The sequence below is a fragment of the Oncorhynchus keta genome, chromosome 21 (assembly GCF_023373465.1).
Source record: "Oncorhynchus keta strain PuntledgeMale-10-30-2019 chromosome 21, Oket_V2, whole genome shotgun sequence".
In the NCBI taxonomy this organism is placed as follows: domain Eukaryota; kingdom Metazoa; phylum Chordata; class Actinopteri; order Salmoniformes; family Salmonidae; genus Oncorhynchus; species Oncorhynchus keta.
In genome coordinates this window covers 208,092-218,711 of record NC_068441.1, presented here as the reverse complement: position 1 = coordinate 218,711, position 10,620 = coordinate 208,092, and the positions used below count along the sequence as shown (strand labels likewise).

General features: G+C 42.6%; 1 protein-coding gene across 1 annotated transcript; it reads right to left on the bottom strand.

The window, feature by feature from the left end:
• Positions 1 to 520: 520 nt before the first annotated feature.
• Positions 521 to 9,914, bottom strand: LOC118399903 (transcription factor Sp7-like). The gene is made up of 2 exons (XM_035796118.1): positions 9,789 to 9,914; positions 521 to 2,747 (listed from the first exon to the last, which is right to left on the bottom strand). Exons 1-2 carry the CDS (start codon positions 9,807 to 9,809, stop codon positions 1,422 to 1,424), a joined length of 1,347 nt encoding a protein of 448 aa, XP_035652011.1. The 5' UTR covers positions 9,810 to 9,914; the 3' UTR covers positions 521 to 1,421.
• Between the last annotated feature and the right edge of the window lie 706 nt (positions 9,915 to 10,620).

Sequence of the window (10,620 nt, the reverse complement as noted above, 5' to 3'; positions counted from 1 at the left end):
CCTCCAGTCCAAATCCTCGTGTTTTTTGTCCTTTATCTCTCTCTAACTTTAATTTTAGCCTTTTGTTTAGACACCTCCCTCAATAAACCATGCAATTACTTTCCTCCTCCATCTCCCTTCTTCCTCCCATTCCCTCCCTCCTTCCCTCACTTAACTGGACCATTGCTAGGTCTAATTGACTCTGTGAGGCTGAAGAGAGACCTGATTGTCTCCGTGGTAACTATAGTGGTGTAACTACAGTGGCGCTGTCAAAGGGGTTATTGTGTCGACCAGAGAGTAAATCTCAGTCGACCGCTTTGTTTGTGGCGCCTGCAAGAAGATAATGAAGGTATTTTGGTTAAGAGGTTTAGGCAAGAAGATCAAGGTGGAGGGGAATACATGCAGTAAGATTATGGCAATAGAAAGAGGGATTTAGAGGACAGAGGGATGGAAAGATGAAAGAGATATCCAGAGTTTATTATCCAAAATATCCATCGTGCATTAGTGTGATAAATGTAGGATATGAAAATATACCATCTGATCACTATCTAACTTAAGTGTTTTAATATTGTTGTTGCAAGTGTCAATTTCATTACAGTTAGTTGTAAAGAGGTTAATCAACAAAACAGAGAAGGGCAGAAAAATAACACTGCTCTAGAATCAGCCAAGCCACGAAAGGCTTTCATCAACTATCAACGTGGCAGGTGTGCAGACTTCACAAATAGAAAGATTATGTAGAAATAGTAGTTTTCAGAAACAACTAAGCCTTCAAACACTACAGCACCAACAACAGCATCTTAGTTATAATCAATAAATAAAAGAAACAACAAAAATCTTAATTACTAAATCATCATCAATGGCCAGCTTTAACTTGCCATTTATTAGGCAATAATACGCTGTCTGCACAATGCAAGATCATCTTTAAGTCTTATAATATAAGACATAAATTAGATTATTTGTGTAAATAGAAAATTAAATAATACATCAGAAGAAGCATACATACACACATTTGCAAACCCAAAAACAAAATGTATGCAGTATCAGATTAAACCACTACTTGTCTGTTTCTAACTGAAGTAAAAAAAAGTACAAAATGAAACGTTATGGAGTAAGCAATACCCCATAAACTCCCTCATGCTATCTACACTTATTTTCTTCTTTGGCTTCCTAGTAATTTTACCTCTGCTCTTGCAGAAAATGAAGAAATGTTGTGTGTGGTGGCTGTGTGTACATGTGTGTGTGTGGTCCACAGAATGTGTATTTTCAACCTGCCTGTCCGGTTATCTTGATCAATGTCAAATGCATCCTTTGACAAACAATGTCAGAGTGTGGGAAGCATGTACTAATACAAAAGAATGATGTTTGTTTTTAGCTACATAGTTAACTTTGCAGCACAACAATGGTGCAACAACTAACCCTACAAGACAACATATAGAATGAAGTTAGATCTCCAGCAGTCCACTGCTCATTTCCACCCCATTGCCTGAACCAGTTTTCTCTCCTTTGTTAGTAGGGTCACTAGGGACTCCTCCATTATTCTGCATGGCCGTGTTGGGTTTATTGGGGACTGCCATCTCCTCATTCCTGGTGTCCTGGGTCTCTCCCTCCCCGGTCTTTCCCTGCTGCAGGGCAGACTCTGCGTGCGTCTTCTGGTGCTTGCTGAGGTGGTCACTGCGGGTGAATCTCTTGTTACACAGCAGGCAGGTGAACTTCTTCTCCCGCGTGTGCGTGCGGACATGCCTCTCCAGTTCGTCGGAGCGTGTGAATCGCTTCCCACAGAACAGCCAGTTGCAGACGAAGGGTCTCTCTCCAGTGTGCCAGCGGAGGTGGGCCTTGAGATGCGAGGCCTTCCCATAGACTTTCCCACACCCTGGGATGTGGCAGCTATGGACAGGCTTCTTCCTCAGGGATGCAGCTGAGGCCCCCAGCCGCTCCAACTCCTGGCAGTTGGGACAGTCACAGGTGGACCTGCCAGTGGTGGTTCCTCCATACCCTCGTGATCCAGCTGCAGGCTTCAGGCCCATCTGACTCTCCATCAGCCCCCCGCCGGACACCTGCTTGGGCTTGTACATGTCCTGAGGCAGCATGTGCTGAGAGGACTGGAGGAGGTGTGATGAGGAGCCCAGGCTCACTGAGGGGTACTGAGCTGCATTGATGGAGGTGAAGTCAGAGGCGTAGCTGGGCAGCTGGGGGCTGAGGGAAGCTTGGGGAGGGATGGGCTGGAGGGAGCCCTGGAGGCTGTCCGTCTGGGGCTGGGCAGCACTTAACCAGTTGGTGTTGGGGTGGACTTCCCACCAGGAGGATGTGGCATTGGAGGGGGCAGCGGTGATGCCGGGGTGGATGCCAGCCTTGTACCAGGAGCCGTAAGGGTGGGTCATGTCCAGGGAGGTGTAGACGCTGGTCAGACAGTCGGCTGTGCCGTGGGCCTTGGACACCAGCAAGGACTGCTCCTGGGACATAGAGGTCTGGAAGGAGTGGGAGAATGGGTTGTACTCAGACGTGTACCCCCCAGAAGACGGTGGTGGACTCTCGGTGGGTGTGAATAGCCTCCCTCCGGAGCTGAACAACCCAGTATAGGAGTTCTCAATGCTCTCCCCTCCCCTGCCGTTCTTCTGGAGGTCTAAGGTCATGCTATACTGCTTCCTGCCTGGAAAGGTGCTGCCGGTGCCGGTCTTTCCAGGTGTGGCTGAGTCCCTCACAGGGCTTCCAAACTTGTTGCAGGTGGCGGTTAGCATAGCAAAAGAACTGGAGCCATAACGAGCTTCCTCCTAGAGAGATGAGGAGACAGGAGGGATTAGACACAGGAAATGGCAGCTACTACTATTGCTTCTGTCAGTGTCAACACTAATCAAAACAGTATGGCAGGCTGTTTTTTCTGCTTTCCCCTCATTCGTTTTTCAGCTGAATTTAAATGAAATGACTGTCTTGATATAGTCTGCTTGTTTTGGCAAAGTGACTGAAGAATGAAAGAAAGTGGAAAATAGGAATTAAATGTGATTAGAATGTGAATTTTAAATATGATTTCTTTGATACTTTGCAACAACTTAGCATGCTAGCGAATCCTTCCCCTAACCCAAAACCCAGGGTTTCCCAAACTCGGTCCTCGGAACCCCAAGGGGTGCACGTTGTGGTTTTTGCCCTAGAAAAACACAGCTAATTCAAATAATCAACTAATTTTCAAGCTTTGACATCATCGATTGTGCAACATTTTCCCATCATTCTTTTCAAGTCTTCAAGCCCTGTCAAATTGGTTGTTTGTAACTGCTAGACAGCTATTTTCATGTCTTGCATTAAATGTTCAATTTGCCAGTAGATTGTCAATTTGATTCATGATGATGAATGCTAGCTTGCTAGCTAAGATGTTGAAAGTATGATGTTGACATCATCAGTCCAATCCAAGCTACTGCAGATATGAGGTGATTTGATATAATTGTATCTGTGGCCAATGATCTTAAACCTTCCTGGATGGGCACTTCTATGGCAGCACCCAAGGGGCTTGAATTTTCGAAATCCACCCTTCAATTTTGCAGTGATGTAGTGTCCCCATGAGTGGCAGAACACTGAGCCAATCACGGCGCTAGACTAATGTTCTCTAATAACTAGAGAACGTTACCAACCTCTACACTCTGTATTTTTCCGCTGGCTACCCCACCACAGAAAGCACTGAGCTAGGCTGAAATTTGGAGCTGCCTTACTCAAGAAAGCAAAAAAGAGACTAAGTTTGTATGAGGCTTTAATAACTCAATGATGATGATGATGATGATGATTGTATTTACATAGTTTTTTGCAAACTAATATGTGACACGTATTAATGCCCCCCAAAATATTTGGGACCTGTTTTGCATGCTATTTCAGGTCGCACTGTCCACAATACTAACCTAATTTACAGTGAAAAATAAGGAAGCCTGTACAGAAGAAAAAAATATTCTAAAATGTTCATCCCGTTTACAACAAAACAGTAAAGTAGTGCTGCAGAACATTTGGTAAAATAAATAACTTTTTGTCCTAAATACAAAGTGTTATGTCTAGGGAAAATCCATTACAACCCATTACTAAATACCATTATCCATATTTTCAAGCATAGTGGTGGCTGCATCATGTTATAGGTATGCTTGTAATCGTTTAAGAACATTCAGAGAAATTATAGATAAAGGTATCGGTGCTCATCGGCCATTGGACATAAACATTGAGATAAACATGAGTGGACTGCCTCTCATCCGCTCGTCATCCCCTTATGCCATAGTTTGTACATCTCAATTGTCAGTAGAAACCACATCTGTTTAAGCAAGTTAGCCATATAAGTTATATATCTTCTTTTTTTTTTGCCCCAACCAAAATATACAGTTGAAGTTTACATACACCTTAATAACCAAATACATTTAACTCAATTTTTCACAATTCCTGACATTTAATCAGAGTAAAAATGCCCTGTCTAAAGTCAGTTACGATCAAAACTTTATTTTAAGAATGTGAAATGTCAGAATAACAGTAGAGAGACTGATTTACTTCAGCTTTTATTTCTTTCATCACATTCCCAGTGGGTCAGAAGTTTACATACACTCAATTAGTATTTGGTACCGTTGCCCTTAAATTGTTTAACTTGGGTCAAACGTTTCAGGTAGCCTTCCACATGCTTCCCACAATAAGTTGGGCGAATTTTGGCCCATTCCTCCTGACAGAGCTGTTGTGACTGAGTCAGGTTTTATAGGCCTCCTTGCTCACACACGCTTTTTCAGTTCTGCCCACAAATTGTATTTAGGAATTAGTTCAGGGCTTTGTGATGGCCTCTCCAACAATACCTTGACTTGGTTGTCCTTAGGCCATTTTGCCACAACTTTGGAAGTATGCTTGGGGTCATTGTCCATTTGGAAGACCCATTTGCGACCAAGCTTTAACTTCCTCACTGATGTCTTGAGATGTTGCTTCAATATAACCACGTAATTTTCCTTCCTCATGATGCCATCTATTTTGTGAAGGGCACCAGTTCCTCCTGCAGCAAGCACCCCCACAACATGATACTGCCACCAACGTGCTTCATGGTTGGTATGGTGTTCTTCGGCTTGCAAGCGTCCCCCTTTTTCCTCCAAACATAACAATGGTCATTACAGCCAAACAGTTCTATTTTTGTTTCATCAGACCAGAGGACATTTCTCCAAAAAGTATTATCTTCATCCCCATGTCCTCTTGCAAACCGTAGTCTGGCATTTTTTATGGTGGTTTTGGAGCAGGGGCTTCTTCCTTGCTGAGCGGCCTTTCAGGTTATGTCGATATAGGACTCGTTTACTGTGGATATAAATAATTTTGTACCTGTTTCCTTCAGCATCTTCACAAGGTCCTTTGCTGTTGTTCTGGGATTGATTTGCACTTTTTGCACCAAAGTATATTAATCTCTACGAGACAGAACGCGTCTCCTTCCTGAGCGGTATGATGGCTGCATGGTCCTATGGTGTTTATACTTGCATACTATTGTTTGTACAGATGAACGTGGTACCTTCAGGCATTTGGAAATTGCTCCCAAGGATAAACCAGACTTGTGGAGGTCAACAATATTTTTTCTGAGATCTTGGCTGATGTCTTTTGCCAAAGTGTCATTCATAATTTCACCATGCTCAAAGGGGTATTCAATGTCTGATGTTTTTTTATCCACCTATCAATAGGTGCCCTTTGCGAAACACTGGTCTTTGTGGTTGAATCTGTGTTTGAAATCCACTGTTTGACTGAGGGACCTTACAGATGATTGTATGTGTGGGCTACAGAGATGAGGTAGTCATTCAAAACTCTAATTAATCACTATTATTGCACAGAATCCATGCAATTTATTATGTGACTTGATAAGCTAATTTTTACTCCTGAACTTATGAAGGATTGGCATAACAAAGGTGCTGAATACTTATTGACTTCAGACATTTCAGCTTTCATGTTTAATTTTTAATTACTTTGACATTATGAGGTACTATGTGTAGGCCAGTGACCAAAAACAACTCAATTGAATCAATTTTAAATTCAGGCTGTAACACAACAAAATGTTGAAAACGTCAAGGGGTGTGAATACTTTAAGCAACCAGTCTTGCGAGGGCCGTGGGCTTAAATAAACATAAGGTTCACCAGTTTTTGATGGCCCACAAGGACGTTTTAAACAGCATCAGGGACGTCAGGCCAACAAAGATTTGGAAAATAGATGAGACTGGAATACAAAATGTCCATAAACTGTTGCCTGTGGTGGTAACAAGGGAGCAAAATAGGTTGCACGGATGACCAGCACAGAGAGGGGCTTCAAAGTAATTTGTGCTATCAGTGTAGCGGAGCAGTACGTACCGCCCCTCTTCCACCGGAAGAAGATGAACGAACAGCTGCTGGTTAGAGCACCTCCAGGGTCCGTGGGAAGGGTAAGTGACTCAGGCTGTGTCGACAGTACCATCTTTGACAACTGGCTCTACCACTTTGCCCACAGTGTTGGTTGCACCCCTGAGGAACCCCACATTATTATCATCGATGGGCACCACTCCCATAAGACCCTGGAGGCTTTCTTGCCAGCAAGAGCCCAGGGAGTTATTCTGCCACCCCACTGCATCACTCTGCCACCCCCCTGCCATCATTCTGCCACCCCACTGCAGCCAGAAGATGCAGCCGGTAGACCGTACCTTCTTCAAGGGTCTGAAGGCCTTTTACAACAGGGCAGGAGATCAGTGGATGATGACGCTTCCTGGGAAAAAGATAGGTATATACCAAATGGCTGGCCTCTTCGCAAAGGCCTATAACAAGGTGGCCAGTGTGGAGAGAGGAGTAGATGCTTCCGGGCCAGTGGGCTGTGACCTTTGAAAAGGACATCTTTACAGAGGCAGACTTCTTGGCCACGGAGGTTATAGAGCAGCCTGAGCCCATTGCCGGTAAGAAAAAGTAATCTAAATGAATTAACAATAGCAGAAGCAGCATGGACGTGGTATAAAGTGTTTATTGTACTGACACCGATGTATTGTTTTTGTTGTTTATTTTGAATGCATAGTCTCCATTCAACCACAGTGCTCTACCGCCACCACTGCCACCTCTACCGCTGCCATCACTAGCTCTACAGTACCTCCACCTCCACCAGCTCTAACACCAAAATCTCTACCTCCACCACAACCTCCACCCTGCAGCCTACACTTGTTCCAAATGTTGTTTACAAAAAATTAAGTCAGCACTCATTTTAGGGAATATATATATTTCTATATAGTGATTAGAAGTGTTTATTGTACCAATCCTCATGTGTTCTTGTTTGTTTGTTTGTTTGTTTTTGGTTAAACCAACAGCCAACAGCTGCAGCAGTTCTATTGGAGTTGTCCCTAAGGCCGAAGCTCCAGGAGGAGAGGCCGAAGAAGAGGAAGGCAGAGTCTGTGGCTGTGCTGACAGCCTCACCTTACAAAAGGTTGATGGAGGAAAATGCTCGACAGAAACATTCAACAAGAAGAAAAGAGAGAGAGGAAGACAACGGATCAGGTTCTTTAAAAAAGGGTTGTCTCAAAGAAGGTTGTTGCAACACAATAAGCCACATCAGCCACCAAAGAAGGGGATGCAGAGTGTATTTTCTGTAAGGAGCTGTATTCATTCACAGGTCGGGACTGGATTAGGTGTGAGCAGTACAGGAGCTCCAATTTCGCTGTGCATAGCTTCATTTGTGACCTATGTACAAATTAGCATTGTGCAATCGCAGAGCATGAGAGATGTGACATCACTGTTACACTGAATTAGTTGAGTTATGATGTATTGTTATTGAATGTTATATTCCAGTGTTATTAGTTATATTCCATTCTAATATTATATTCCAATTATTATTATTTTTTTTAGGAATTCAAAACAAGTATCGAAAACCTTTTGCTCCTGAATGTCATTTTAAAGACTGCTGGGATTTAAAATCTTGCATTATTTCAATCATATTTAGTGCAATTGTACATACTGGATTTCCATACATGGAAAAAGAACAATGAAGAAAGAACAAAGAAAATGAATGTGCAGGTGAGTTAAAACCTCTTAAGGATCTACCACTTTTTTTCAATTTTCACCTAAAATGACATACCCAAATTGAACCGCCTGTAGCTCAGGCATTGAAGCAAGGATAGGCATATTCTTGATACCATTTTAAAGGGAACACTTTGAAGTTTGTGGACAATTTGAATGTACGAGAATATAACACTGGTGAAAAGAAATTACAAAGAAAAAACAACTGTTTTTTGTATTTTTTTGTACCATCATCTTTGAAATGCAAGAGAAAGGCCATAATATATTATATCAGCCCTGGCACCATTTTTATTTTGGCCACTAGATGTCAGCAGTGTATGTGCAACGTTTTAGACTGATCCATGAACCGTTGCATTTCTGTTCAACATTTTGTTTCAAGACTGCCCAAATGTGCCTAATTGTTTTATTAATAACTTTTCAAGTTTATAACTGTGCACTCTCCTCAAACAATAGTATGGTATTATTTCACTGTAATAACTACTGTAAATTGGAGAGTGCAGTTAGATTAACAAGAATGTATTATTTCTGCCAATATCAGATATGTCTATGTCCTGGGAAATGTTCTTGTTCTCATGCTAATTGCATTAGCCTATGTTAGCTCAACCGTCCCATGGGGGACCCACTGATCCTGAAAAATAATTTCTAAATAAAATGGATTCATTTTCTGCAATAACCACCATACTTTAAAAACACCCCTTTTCTAAAAACAACAATTAATGACATTCTCCTTATTGGAGGCTAGTTACCCCCTAGTACCCTATAGCCTACTCGATTATTGGGCAGATTCAAGTCATTACACTTAAGACCATTTAGGTCTCTAGTCTCCTCACAGAAGCAACAAAGTCCCCAGGGGCGCCGCATGGCTGTTGAGGGTGGATTTACCCGTCTCCCTAATAAGCGCCTGCTGTCGATTTGGCGTATCCTGTTGCCTTAGCTCCCGTTTCCAGGTTAATTGCTGTCAATCAATGTTCAATCCCCTCCCCGTTGAGTCTTAGCTTGTATGTCCCCTGCTTTAGTTTTGATGACAGGCAGAGGTGTAGGCTAATACTTTAATTGCAGTGGAATCTTTTGTGAAGGGTTGGAGAGAGGTAATCTCTCTCCAACCCTTCACAAAAGATTCCACTGCAATTAAAGTAGCGTGTAACATAATGTAGCGTTTCTTGTTGATTTTGTTGTTAACTGATTTGCCAAACACGTGGGCTCCAAGCTGTCGTCTAAGCAGTAGGCCTAACCAAACTAAACTTTTCAGCAAGAATCTTCGGTCATATAAGAGCTTCATGTTGGCCGTGTTTTCCTAGGTCTGCTATATCATCCAACTTGCCTAACGGTCACATTTTCAGTTTGGATAGACTAAGCCTAAATATTACAGCATTGGCCTATGACTGACATTTATAAGCATTCCAAATGGTAATTATATTACCTACACTTTAATGCTGTTGATGACCTTCAAAATAAAGTCCCTGCTTTTGACAGAATCTTTGTCAGAGAATGCAGTTACGCACACCAATTCTGACAGATGGAGAGCCAACCGTTACATTTAGGCCATTGCCTATAGGTTTTCACAATCTAATATTGTGTTATAAAATCCTATTTGTCGAATGTCAACAGTGCAACGTTCTTTCTCGTTTTCTCCATTACCTCAAGAACATACCCGAACGACATGACTGATCGTTCAAGGAGCGCACTGAACAGACCGATATAGTAGCCTACCAGTGCGCATTAAGTTGACCATGAAAAATACAGCAGCAATTGGCGCCCTAACTGTAAAACAACTTAAAAGTTCATTCAAAAACACATACAAGTATATTCCATACCTCCAGGATAGATGCAGCCATCCCTGAGAAACAAAGTCCAAAGAGTCGAGAGGGAAGTTGGATAGACTGTTCTCTTCTCTACTCGTGGTCCCAGGACAGTTTGGGAGAACTCCGGCACGAGCGCACGAACCTCTTTGGAAAGAGAGAGCCCGCCCCTTAATTATAGGGTCCGCGATCTTTGAAGATTCGCTGAGAGGCAATAAAGGAGAGAGGGAAGGGAAAGGGAGGGCATTGGAGGAGAACAGAAGACATCCCACCTCCCAAAATTCAGATTGACATATCCAGATGAATCTTGGGGAAATAAATAGGTGGTTGGCTATTACGGGGGGCTATTATGAAAGAATAGATAAAGACTTCAATTGTCAGGTAATTTACACCCTGCTTTTGCATCAAAGCCACCACCATGCTCATTCAGGATCACACAACATTATTTCTCCATGATTTTATTTTGCAAATAGCTGTGATTAGCAGACTACCTCATACAAACCCTGTGTCTTTCTTGAAACGTATATTTTATAGTGCATCATTTTCACCACCTGTCTTCCTTTATTAGTGGCTCTATTAAATCACATCCGCTTTAGCCGACATCTGCATAGCGGTTGGGTGGCGGAAGTGGAACTGCGTTATTGCTCGCTGTCAAATCCACAAGCCGCTCCATGCCATTAAAGGGGATATTGTTGGCTGCACTGCGTTGCATTAATTAAGAGAATTCCCATGCAGCCTTGTTCACAAGTTCTGCACCTCGATAAGGATGGGATAAAAAAAAATCCTTCTGACAGGAGTGGGGCGGGTGTGTCTTCATGACTATGATCGCAGGAGCAGCTGCTCACCG

Coding starts and splice junctions, on each gene's coding strand:
- LOC118399903 (XM_035796118.1), bottom strand. CDS start 9,809: ATGGCTGCATCTATCCTGGAG. Junction 2,748..9,788: donor TGGCTGCATCTATCCTGGAG/GTATGGAATATA, acceptor TCATCTCTCTAG/GAGGAAGCTCGTTATGGCTC.